Raw genomic sequence first — 13,572 nt, 5'->3', positions numbered from 1 at the left:
TCATCTCTTGTTTCTGTTCTTTACACAAACTGATTGTTGTGAGTGTTCGAGACAATCGCGTGCTGTCCACCGGCCGGACAGGTTACGGGCAAGGTCAGCTCCCGCTCGCGGTGTTCTGAGCGCCCAGTTGGTTTTCACCTGCCGGCTTCGCCATGTGAGTACAGCGCTGATCAGAATTCTGCACAGATCAATGCTTGATGGATGCCTAATGGTGTCTGAAGTAACAATGTGTCATAAATTATGCCTGGGAACCGCTACTCGCAGTTCTTGTCATAGAGGAGGAAGCTACCACGTATTGCACTGTTGTAATGCGTCAAAACGTAGTAACACCAATGATAACCTCATTAACCCAGACAACTCTAATGTTCGAAAAATCGCAGTCAGACCACCAGCAAAGGGAGCGTTTCACATAGCATGACACCATAGAAACTTCACTCAAATGCTGCCATGTCTTTGGGCATGCAGTGCTCAAGGCAAAAACACCTAATCGTCTAGTTTTTCGTGTTTGGGATATGTGAGCACGATTTGTAGAATAAAAGGACTTTACTTGGCTCTCAACGAACGTTATGAATCATAGGAGGTTTCTAACACGAATCATGTTTTGTGATTTGTCACTACAAAACACGCACACATAGCGATATTTGGGTTCTGGAAAAGCTACAACCATTACCACGACACCACTCGAGAACCTAAAGCACTACAAGTGCGTTAGCCCATCCGCTATGGTGGCAACTTCGCATGGCTGGTTTGGAGTCCCTTTGAAGTCATGAACAATGTTCCATGACGCAATCAAAGGGTGACGCATTGAGGAACAAAACTGATTAGTGAAATGTTGTCGTCTAGAGCAGTCTTTGCAAATAAAAGTATGACAACATTTGCAAATAGGCAAGTGAGTCTCATCATAAGTTTCGCTCGCTTCAGTATCTTGAAATGTGCGACATTTCCTTTAAGAACATGGTCAATATGCTGTTCGGGAAACGTACGCGTGCATCACCAAGTGCGACCAGGCCCATCCATCGCACTGCTGAAGTGCTTTGAAACAGATGCCTTTCGTAACCCCATGTTCTGCGCCAAGGGCTGAGGCAAGGCTGTCTGTTCAGTTGCCACCTCTTTTCTGGTGCATAGAACCGTTGGCGCGTATAGTTCGGAGTGGCCGACACAAAAGGGATGCACTTTGGTGCGAAATATATCGAAATATCGTGGTGTACAGACGACAATTTTAAGATTCTGGATTGATAAGAACAGTCACTCAGGTACTGCGTGTAGCGAATGTAGCCCGAATGTAGCCCGAATGCAGCCTGAACTGGACAGCGGGCCCAATCGAGAATTTGGGGTTGACACTCGGGCCCAAGACCAGCGATCTGGTGCCTCCCCCGCAAGGAAGCGTTCTGTATTTCCCTTGTTGCTCAACAGGGAGTTGAGAAAGTCCTTCTTTCGCCGCACCTCATGTTGCTGTCCATCCTATCCCATTATACTCGCTCTTTCCGTGATCTGTACCAAAAACTGCCATTCGTACAAATTCCTGCAGTGAAATTCGTGGATTAACAACTATGTTTTCTTTGCTGAGCCACGTAAACGTGTGTGGGGAAATCGTTTTTTGTTTAGCCCAGTTCTCTTTGACTTCAGCTCCTGACCAGTTGCGTAATAAATACGTACGCACTTTTGCACGCCACAAAATGGTGAATAGAGTTTGATCTGCCTACCAGTGATAGCTCTGAACATCGCCCTGGGTGATGAAAATACAACTTACCGAGAAATGGTGACAACCAGTCTTAGTAGAGAGTACTTCGATTTTCGAATGACTGAAAATATGATCTTGATGACGCGTAATCACGGATCGATCACGTGACCAAGTACCACCGATCGGCACTTGCCCAATGTTTGCAGCGAATGTGAAGATGTATCATCACCAGTGTCATCCTCGGCTCCACAAAAAGCTGTGATAACTAAATTTACCCTCTTCACCAGGCCCAGTGGATATTAATGCGACAGTAATGCCTCATGCACACTGCCGCAAAAATGGTGAGCGGTGATGCCCGTGTAGGTCAGATCTCTGGCTCCAAGACGTTCGATAATGGGCTCCACATTGTGACTGATGGTGAAAGCACACTATGAGCTCCACTAATCCCTGCAAGGCGGCAGTGCGTTGGTCACCATCGAAATCTGGTGTTTTAGTTTCCGATTCAGCTGAGCAGGTTTCGTCAGTAGGCCAAATCCAGGGAGAATCCCTTTTTTGTTGCTTCTTTGCGAGTAGCCATTTGCGCCGATCATCTTCTAACTTATTTTTCAAAACGATATTCCAGACCAAAAACTTCTTACCTGGCGTTTGGCTCACTTCAACGCATGACAATGTCGTTCCGACTCCTCAGAGTCGTCCCGTGGGTTCCCAGAGGCGTCGTTTCAGGCTTTGTTAGGCTTAGCTTATGTTGACGGCAAGTGGACGGTGAGACGATTCATGTAACCTTGCTCAACTCTTCTGCCGACAGCAACGACAAAAAACAGGCTCCCCTGTAAAGCATTCTGTGCCCCGATACGGGAAGCCACCCTGTTCCAGGGCCCCCCCGGCCAGCGCAACAGGCCTTCAATAGCAATCGTAGACGTCCGCCTTGCCGCTACTATTTCTTAAATGGGCGTACAGGGTCTAGTACCCGACTAGTAGAGCCAACTGCTCGGCATTGGTGGTCTCGGACCTACATAGACGCCTCCGTCGTTGCGGGGACCCGCGACCGGCGCAACAAATCCCTTTGGGTGACCGTTGAGGGTCAGGCCTTCGCCCGGGGTTTTCCTCCGGCCAGCCCTTCGGGCACCTACCCCCCCCCCCCCCCCCAAGCGGGCCGTTGATAGTCGGTACCGAGTGTCTCGAAGGCCGCTCAGGGCCTAGCGGGAGGATATGCCCCTTGTGCTCCCCATCCCCCACCAGCTGGTCGCGCCCCTGCATGTGTAGGTATGAACGAAACTCAATGCTAGTCAGAGGCTCGCTCTCAGCACGCAACTCCAATGTGAATAAAAGAGTCTGCGCCCACCCCCCCCCCCCAAAAAAAAAAACAAGGGACCGTTTTGAGCGCGGGGCGCACCTTGATCGTGTTAAAGTGCACCTCAACCAGCTACTCCATGTCGAAGCCTCACTCCTTTCCTGGTTACGCTGCGGTAAATATAATGTCTCAAGAGCGTCAAATTTCGCCCAAATGAGCCAGCGATGCGAAACAGATAGTAGACATGTTCCTTGTCATGAGATGAAGCGAACGGTATTTAGTTTTTAATTTGCTTTCGATGTTGTCAGCATAACTTGCAACACCTTGGGTGAAACGTTGCACTCTCATGCCCCTGCCTCAAAGAATGTTTTGTCCGATACTGTGATGTGTCGAGCCAGAAGTAGCTGCACTTGAATAATTGCTGTCATGAGATCTCAGGCTCAGTTAAGCTTATCCAATTATGAATTTATCATGATTGATGGACTTTGGGAGCGTTTTGTCAGCGAGCTTGGTCTCACAGGTTGTATGCCTGTGCCACACCGAGTTCAAAGTCCGTTTGGCTGCTGCCAAACCAGCCATACCGCATTCTCGACTAAGGTAGATAGTAAACACCGAATGTGCATAGTCAAGTGTGCAATCAATATACTCTGAATGCGATAGCCAACGCCTCGGAAGGGGTTTTGAAGAATTCGCTCCCGAGAAACTTGCCAGTTGAGACTATTATCTGACCCGAAGTAGTTAGGATACCAGATTAGACTAGTGATCGATTGCGCGTGACCGAACTGAAATCTAATTTTATCACGACCGTCAGCGCGGAGATATTTGAACGCATGACGGTTGAATAGTTGAATGGCAGGTTGATTACCCCCGGTCTGGCTAGTGCAAAGCCAAACACACCAGCTCATCGAGTGCCCCAACATCGGCTGTCTTGCTGTTAGTACATATGACATCAAATATCGCAGCAGGGAGTTCGTACGAAGCAGCGCAAATATCCACCTCTTATACGTACATCAATGAAACCTCTGCGGAAGCCGCATTCAGTAATTGCTCTCGTTTGGGAAATTATGCAATAATCCTGATTGCAAACATATATATTTTAGCACATAAAACCTTGCCTCTGGCATTCCAACAACACATTGTTGAGAATGGTCATGATTCCCCGAACATCTGCAATAAGTCATAGCCATACATTGGGTGCAGTAACACATCATTGTTCCATAGACCAACTTCCATTTGATGCTGTCCTGAAACACCGCATATGAAGTCCCTGAAAGTCGTTATTTCTTTCCGCTGATCTTCCGAACGTGGGAATCAAACTTTTCCAGTTCCTCCATCCTCATTAGCGCCTGAAGACAGCCCTTGAAGTATTCGGATGTGAAGCAATCGGACCTGAAACAATTGTCGCGAGTAAATGGTTGAAGCCGTTGACGACGGATACAAACGTTATCAGAAGAAGAACACAGTTTAAAGACCTCGACATTGGTCTGTCGTCCAATTACTACAATCTGTTCGGTAGTCAGTAAGCACATGCCAGCCATTGCAGCCAGTATACTACGTATGATGTAGCGATTTTTTGCCTGGTGCCGCATATATATATATATATATATATATATATATATATATATATATATATATGCATGTATATACCCGTTGTCTTACTATCACTTACTGTCTGTCAAATTTGTCGTACAATACATTTCATGCGCAGCGAACGTTGCCGATGTGCAGGCATTTAGAGTTTGGTACATACCGGCACAAACCGTGTAGCTCTGGCTCTTTGTAGATCGTATAACACTCTTGGCACACTGCGTCCAATTCATGGAATATCACCTTGTTAAACACTCCACGACATTTAAGTTCGGCGAATGAGCGCTTGCTATATGGCCTATGCAGCACATATTCGCTGGGTATCATGTGCGACTGGCAGTTCGGAAGCACGAGGACAGCGACCATTGCAACCAGAAGAACTGTTATAAATCCTGACGGCTGCATCCTGCAACATACAAGGCGCGATACTTAACACCGTGATACTTACTTTTTGCTCGTTAGGCTCATAGCTCTCAGTTAACATAATTGAGTGCGAAACAGAAGAGGCGTCCAGATATGTAGCGGGGAGCAAGGCAAGCATATTTTTTACGTTATACATTAAGAACATTTCTCATGCAGCTGCCTATTTATGGTACTACTATTACGGTTTGACAACATCCATACCATATCATCCTGCAGTAAATGATATTTAGTTTGTTCCTCTACAGGTGGGTTAATCAGCTGACATCATATCAACACTTCAACAATTTTTGCCCTTCCCAGGACATTTAAGAGACCGTTGTGCAGCATTGAACTGCGTCTGTGGGATGATGTCTATTAACATAGCAAGGTATTTGGTATTGGCGAGACGCTGATGGGAATAAGACTGCTGGAAATAATATACCAGGATTAGTTAAGGAACGAACAAGTTTAACCTCAAGTGCTAAAAGGGATTAAACTTGCCGAATAGTAGTTTGTTGTTGGCTTCACTTTCGTTACTTGGCACTTGTGATATCAGGCCTGTTTTTGAAATCGCATTTTTTAACCTCTATCACAGGCAGACACAGATATACGAAGAAACCACTTGTGTACTCAATGTCGACACAATGTCTCTGCATTAGTGCATAACAAATGGGTTCATGCCTCCCTTTTTATACGATAACGGATATATTCAAGCCCCAAATGCAACTCGATCACTCGAGGAAGATTCGTAGGCATCTATATCCTTCATGTAATCCAGTCAGGGCATGAGCTATTGACAGCACTTACCTAGTAATCGGCTGGAGAGGCAAATGACGGGCCGTATGCTTTCACCTTAGGATACGAACGAGTCGGAGGCACGTTTGAGACGACTGTGACTTGGTCCGACTGTGATCACCGCATTTATACACCGCCGGGCTGAATTAATCTGAATCCGAGATGACTGCGTGGCTAAAGCGGTTCGGCCCGCATATGTTGGCATGCATTTGGATCAGCAATGAGCAAATCCGATTTGTGGGGGCAACTCAAAGGCAACCGGAAAGGAACATGAACCTGGTGTTAATAGCTGGTTGCCATACGGTAGCGAGAAAAAAGGATATGTGTGTGCAACAAGGCAGCATATATATATATATATATATATATATATATATATATATATATATATATATATACATATGGGGGGTCTGTATTGCCACCTTTTTACTTTATTTCTTAACTTTTATGGAAGTGTGTCATTTTCAGCCTTAGACAGCTTCCTGCCAAGTTTTATCTTTCGTACGTCGCATCGCAGTTCAGTAGTACAGAGGACTACTCTGGCCATATATATATATATATATATATATATATATGTATATATATTTATTTATTTATATATATTCTTCTTATATATATATATTCTATATATATTCTTATATATATATATATTCTTCAACTTCTGGAGAAATGTCGTAATGGATGTTCAGTTTCCAGGACCCAAATATCGCTACGTGACTGTGTTTTGAACTTCCGTGGTGTTCTTGCAAATAAATTCGTGATTTTACGTTGTTTGCTTTCATTCACATGATTGCTCATGCCGCTATCCTTGAGGTATACGATTGCAAATCGTATCCCCGCAATAAGAAGCATCACTGTCTAACTTCCTGCAGTGTGTAGCACAAACTGTGATTCGAGTTTGAAACTCCAGCTGAACGCGTACCAATGGTTGAAAGCTAATCAAGGTCCCTGATCCTAGAAATCGTGCTCACGTGCACCACACACAAAAAATTAGATGATGCTATTTGTATCAGGCTTGAGTGTCAATGGCGAATAGGGCGGCGGCATTTGAGTGACTTCATAGTGTCATGCATGCCTGGGTGACCTTGAAATAAATTTTACGCAATAATCTGCATTATACATTATTATGTATTATATTTATTTTAATATTTACGCAATATTTACGCAATATTTACGCATATTTACGCAATAGTCTGCATATATTATTACTTCAGGCATCGTGAAGCATCCATCAAGCATTGACCTGTCCAGAATTCTGATCAGCACTGTAGTCTGCATGATAAGGCCAGTAGGCGCCAGCCGACTGGACGCTCGGAATGCCACGGGGAAGAGCTGGCCTGACCCATGACCTGCCCCACCGGTGGCGGCATGGACTGCCTCAAAACCATTATGATCTATTTGTCTGTGGAATAGAAAAGTGAGATGCCAGAGCTCATCTTTCTTAAGTTTAGGAATCGTAAGAAACCCACTGAATTGTGCATGTTGGAGGGAGCGTCTCCCTGAATCTATGCTCCGCCGCCAATGGTTGGCGGCTCTAGAGCGGTGTCCGTGCAGGCGATGTCGGCGTTAGTTCGCGGGAATAAAAAAGGCTGGCCTGTGTGGGACAACATAAAAACTTGTTTTTATGTTGTCCCACACAGGCCAGCCTTGTCCCACACAGGCCAGGTTTGTACATGCCTGGTTATACGCGCGCCATATCAGCGAATTAACGGGCACAGCAGGGTAATGATAAAACAGAGTCTATGATGCTAAACTTTATCAAGCGGAGACGGGCTTCCGGTGCTTGGCAGTTTTCGAGCCTGCGTGTTGACAAAAACACTGCCAAACAGTAAATTCATGCGCTTTCGGTAAGGGGCTCGCAAACCAGTTAATGGCTGACACTGCAGTAGCGTAGATTTGAGCGCTCGAAGGGCTCGAAAGACTGGCCGGAGGTCGCATTAAAGGGCCCCAGCCCGCAGCTCCATGCATTTCAAAGCCAGCCAGGGGGCCCAGCATGCTGGTCAGGGGCCTCTGAGTCGATAAGGGCCCAGGCGCACCAGTAACGCATAGCCGGCTCCGTGCCGACATGGGCCTGAGGGCCCATTTCCCAAACAGGGACAAAGCCGAAACCAGCGATTGACCTTAGTCAGGGGCCTGTCGTCTGTCAGGGTCCCACAGCACCTAACAGGGACGCTGGGGTGGTAAGGGGCTCCGAGCTGGCCAGAGGTAGTGTTTGAGGAGGCCCGAAGAGCCTGGAGGGTCCATCGGAACCGACGACTAAGGGCCCAATTGGAAGGCCTAAGGGCACGAAGGGCTGATCAGAGTTTCATTCCAGGCCCGCTGCCTGCGGGAGCGAGGCACCAAATGATAGCCAGAGGTCCTTTGCGTTGGTCGGAGCACCCTGAGTCGATAACGGCCTATATGTTCGTCAGGCACCACCAGCATCACACAGCCATGTTGGTATGGGCCCGAGGGCCCACTTCTCAAGCAGCTACAAATCCGAAGCCAGCGATATGCCCTGGTTGGGGTCCATGTGTCTGTCCGGGGCAACATTGCAAAACAAAGGGTCCTGTGTTCGCAAAGGGCCCGATGTGACCAAGGGCAGGGTTTGATGATGCTCGAATTGGGGCCCGGCCAGGCCACCAGAAACCACAACGAAGGGCCCGGTTGGAATGCATAAGGGCCCGAAGGGCTGCCTGTGAGTCACAAAAGAGTCTCGGCCCGTAGGGTCGTGACCTGAAATATCAGCCAGATGACCTCTGGAACCGTTTGGGGACATCTGAGACAACACGGGTGTCTAAGTCAGCCAGAAACCACCACTGCATAGTTGGCCCCCTGTCCACCTGGGGACCTATTTCACAGCTAGGAACATGGCCGGGGATCACGATGATTATTGGTCTGGGTCCCTGAAACAATGGTCGGGGCCCCTATCTCGGTCATGGGCCCACAGTGCCTAACATGGGGCCACGTGCCAGCCAGTGGCCCCGGGTTTGTCACGGGGTTCGAGGGGGGTCCAAAGAGGAACTGACGAACCCTCGGTACCGGAGGCCGAAGGACTGGTCGCAAGTTATGTTAATGGCGCCCCCCCCCCCCCCCCCCCACCCGTAAGGCCGTGCTCTCAAATGTCAGTTAGAGGGCCTCGTGCTTCGATTGGGGACGCCTGGGGCACTGCGGGTCCCCATTTCGGTCAGGATCACCAACACCGAACAGTTGGCTCCGTGTCGGTCTGAGTTCAGGGGGCCCATCTTCCATGCAGAGGTAAGGCCGAGCCCGCGATTTATATTTGTCGGGGCCCCTGCGACAATGCTTGGTCCCTGTATCGACCAGGGGCCAAAAGTGCCTTACAGTATCCTGTATCAACAAGGGGTCTCGAGTCGGCGAGAGCGACAATTGCTGAATAGGGACGGAGTCGGGACCCCGAATGTCAAAGGACCTATTGCGTTGGTCGGGGCGCTCTGACAATGGAAGGAAATTTTATGACTTATGATGAATGCTCACATTGAGACAATACACGGATCCTCTGTCATTCAGGGCCCCAGAACCGAGTGGAACGTTCAGCCTGACCGCCAGTGCGGTGATATTTGAATGCATGGTGGTTGAATGAGTATGATTACTCAGTGGCCGGGCGATCGCTAATTCAATCATCATCAATCATCATTCAATTCAAACATTGCAGCAGGGATGTTCTTAAGCGGCGCACAGATTTACCCCTCTCATACCAAAATCCATTCAGTTATTTTTCCTGTGTAGGAAATTGAGCAATAATACTGATCACACGTATATTTATATCACAGAAAACGCTAGGTAATAGCCATAAATTGGCTCCAGTAGCACAACATTGTTTCATATCCCCACTGTCAGTTGATGCCGTTCCGAAACACCATAATGAAGTCCCTGGCAACCGCTATTTCTTTCCTTTTTCATTCTGATTTTCCGAATACCGGAATCAAACTTTTCCAGTTCATCAATTCTCATCAGCGCCTGAAGACAACCCTTGAAGCATTCGGATGTGAAGCACTTGGACCTGAAATAGGTGTCGCAAATGAATGGTTAAAGCGTAATACCGGTGAAGACGGATACAAACGTTATCATAGGAGCAGTGCGATTTCAAGATCTCGACAATCGGTCTGTTCTGCGATGAATACTATATGTTCAGCATTAAGGTTAGGGCATACCTGTCTGTCATCGGTCCGAGTCCCTGCCACTCTAGCACCGCTCTCTCATTGTGCGTAATAAGGGTATCCCGACTCGAGTCGGTCCTGGGAATCGGTGAGACGTAAAGCTCTCATCATCAATGTTATTAGGCATACACCATTAAAGGGCATGCCAGTTTAGCTTTCGGTAGCTTCCGGATAAACTTCCCGACCTTTCGCACGTTACGTTTGACATCGCCTGTTCGCTTAGAAGGTAATTCGCATTTCGCGTTTTATTAACGCTAAGCAACCCTCTAATAACGGAGAGGCCGAAGGGCACCAATGTAGTGCGCAAATTTTCCTACGCGAGTAAAGATTGCATGCTTTGTTCTGCAAGCTTATGGGTGTCATTGCAGCATCTCTGTTGCGTCAACTCATTAAGCATCTCACGGTTGGGGCACCAAAAGGTCATGCATAACGTGACCATGGTGCACGCCTCACCGGCCAAATGATCACCCAAAATAGTAAAATTTTAGCATCAGTGTATGACACAAAAAATTCAGCAGCCTAGAGGTACTCCTCAGTTACGAACACATGACTATGCTAGATAGTGGAATGAATCAAATTTTGTAATTGCCTCATTGGAATAACATTTCAAACTAATCACACCGACACCCAACCGTGAATCGAGATGGGGTCGGATTAGTGATATGCAGTTATATGATTATTTCGTGTCGGGTTTGGAGTAAAAGATACATTTCGTATGGCTGCAGCATGATCTTTTACACCAAGACATAATGGTAGTTTTATCTAACGAGAAGCATATTGCTGTTCACACGCCCGTGTTCTTCTGTGCTAGGATTTCATGCGTGGTAATTGCCTACTAAAACCGAATATGTTTTGGTTTTAACTTAGGCAGATGATGTATCCAAAGCGTTGAATAAGGAACAATATACGCGATGACATGCATGTCTCCTGGCGACTTTTTTCCAACAGCTGTGTCAAAAATCAAGCACGAAAGGTAAAATACCTAACCCGAAGCTGTTCAAAGCTGAAAAAACACACTTGTTATTGATCTATACCGTAACTGAAGATAGAGTACTAATATTTCCAATATACATGTATATATATATATATATATATATATATATATATATATATATATATTATATATATATAATATACATATATATATATTATATATATATACATTTTTGTGTGTGTGGGAGGCGGGTGTAGACATGTTAACTTGTTGCATACACAGATTGTTCTGCTCGTTACTGTATGACGACAAGCTATTAACACCAGGCTCATGTGAAAGACTCCGCTCTGGTACCCTTTGCGTCTCGTACCTCTTATGAATTTAAATTGCTCAGTACTGATGCAACTACATACCAACAACTGCGGGTTGAATTGCTTTACCTACGCATTCATCTCGGATTCAGATTGATTGAGCCTGGCGGTGTATAAATGCAGCGACGCTAGCCGCACCAAGTCACACTCGTCTCACACGTGTCTTCGACTCCTTCGCATCCTTTACGTGAGAACACACGTCTTACCACTTCCCTTTCCAGTCATTTACAAGGTAAGTGCAATCAATAAGTCATACACTGACTGGATTACGTGAATAACATTTAGGTCTAGGCATTGTCATCCAGTGACTGAGTTACATTCGAGAGCTTCAAGAAATGCGTTATCGCATAAAAAGAGGACGATGATTCCACTTGTCATGTACTTCTACGAAGACATGTCGGTGAGGAGTACCCAAATGACTTCTTAGTATATCCGCGTTTGACTAATCTAGAGGTCGAAAGGATATTCTAAAAACAGGTCTGATATCCCGGCAAGCGCCAAACAACGCACGTGTAGCGAACAGCAAAGTGTTGTTTGGTAAGTTTAATGTCTTTCAGAATTTGAGCTTAAATTTGGTCGGTCTTTAAGTAGTTCTTTTACTTTGTTTCCAGTGGTCTTATTCCCATGCAGTTTCTTGCCAGTAACAAATACATCGGTGTAAGAAATATCATCCTCTAGACGTACATCAATGCAGCACAAAGTTTCCTTAAAGGTTTCTGGCATGTGCAAAACAAATTTAAATGCTGATAGGATGTAGCCACTTAATACACATGAAGAGGGACAAACTAGAACTAACTATCCGTTACTGCATGATGATGCGGTATGGGTGTTGTTTACCCTTAAGCGTGATACTATAAATAGGCAGCCTTATAAATAGCGTGCAAAAATTAAAAAGATGGAGCGTTAAAATGGAATTAAATTGTCTTTCTGTAGGCATATAAGCATCTGTTCTGTTTCACACCTGATGATGTTACGCAGCAGGTATCACGCTAAGGAGCAATAAATACGCATTATGGTGTTGAAAATCGTGGCCTGTATGTTGCAGGATGTCTCCGTCAGGATTTCTGACAGCTCTTCTTGTCGCAATGGTCGCCGTCTTTGCGCTTCCGAACTGCCAGTCGCACATGATACCCAGCGAACCAGTCCTCCAAAGGCCATTTAGCAAGCGCTCTTTCGCTGAACTTAAATGTCGTGGTGTGTTCAACAAGGTGATATTCCATGAGTTGGACGCAGTGTGCCAAGAATGCTATACGATCTACAAAGAGCCAGAGCTGCACGGTCTGTGCCGGTATGTACCAAACTAGGACTGCCTTCACATCGATGACGTTCGCTGCTCATGAAATGTACGGCAAAGTTGGCACGCACCCATACGGTCACGTTGTCAGTGCCCAATCACACGTACATTTTTACTGTTCCAAATCCAAGACTACCGAACAGATAGTACTAATCTGAGAACAGACTAATGTTGCGGTCTTGAAATCGTCCCGTCCCTTCGATCTTTTGTGTCGGTCGTCACCGGCAATATGCATCAACCGTTCACTTGTGACACTTGTTTCAGCTCCGAATGCTTCACATCCGAATACTTCAAGGGCTGTCTTCAGGCGCTGATGAGAATGGAGGAACTGGAAAAGTTTGATTTCCACATTCGGAAAACCAGCGGAAAGAAGTAGCGGTTACCAGGGACTTCATATACGATATGATGATATGGAAAAATGTGTTGCTACAGCCTGTTTATGGCTATAAGCTACGGAGATGATCGAAGCTATCATACTATACACAACATACCTACCTGTGTGGCCAACAGTGTGTCACGGTCATTCTCAACAACATGTTGTTGGAATGCGGGTGGCAGTGTTTGCTGTGATATAAATATACGGGTGATCAGCATTGTCGCATGATTCCCAAAACAGAAAAATAGCGGAATAAAGTTTGGTACGACAGAAGTTGATCTGTGCGCCGCTTAAGAGCATCCCTACTGCGATGTCTGAAATGATAATGGGCTTACAACACAACAGCCGGTGTTGGAATTCTCGATGAGCTGGTGTGATTGAATTAGCGCTCCCCAGACCACGGGGTAATCAGATTCATTCAACATGCATTCAAATATCATCGCACTGCCGGTCGGGCTGAAAGTTCCATTCGGATTGCGGCCCTGATTGACACAGGACCATTCTATTGTATCAATGCGAGCACTCATCATGAGCTATGACGTTTTCTTTCATTGCCAACGGAACCGACTCAAGAGGTCCTCTGACATTCGGGGTCCCGGTCTCTGCTGTCTCGGAGGTCCTCAAACGGTTCAAGAGGCTATTTGGCTAATATTTCAGGTCATGACCCTACGGGCCGAGATTCTT

The 13,572-nt window shown here is 46.3% G+C and overlaps 1 protein-coding gene across 1 annotated transcript; it reads right to left on the bottom strand.

Moving 5' to 3' along the window:
- Nucleotides 1-4,249: 4,249 nt before the first annotated feature.
- LOC119111140 (ion transport peptide-like) lies at nucleotides 4,250-4,886 on the bottom strand. Its single transcript, XM_037234968.1, has 2 exons — nucleotides 4,723-4,886; nucleotides 4,250-4,361 (listed from the first exon to the last, which is right to left on the bottom strand). The coding sequence occupies exons 1-2, from the start codon at nucleotides 4,884-4,886 to the stop codon at nucleotides 4,250-4,252; spliced, it is 276 nt and encodes a 91-aa protein (XP_037090863.1).
- Nucleotides 4,887-13,572: the final 8,686 nt, after the last annotated feature.

The sequence above is a fragment of the Pollicipes pollicipes genome, unplaced genomic scaffold (assembly GCF_011947565.3).
Source record: "Pollicipes pollicipes isolate AB1234 unplaced genomic scaffold, Ppol_2.1 Scaffold_7261;HRSCAF=8764_pilon_pilon_pilon, whole genome shotgun sequence".
Taxonomy (NCBI): Eukaryota; Metazoa; Arthropoda; class Thecostraca; order Pollicipedomorpha; family Pollicipedidae; genus Pollicipes; species Pollicipes pollicipes.
The sequence above is the reverse complement of the archived record's forward strand: the minus strand, read 5'-3'. Positions and strand labels throughout refer to the sequence as shown.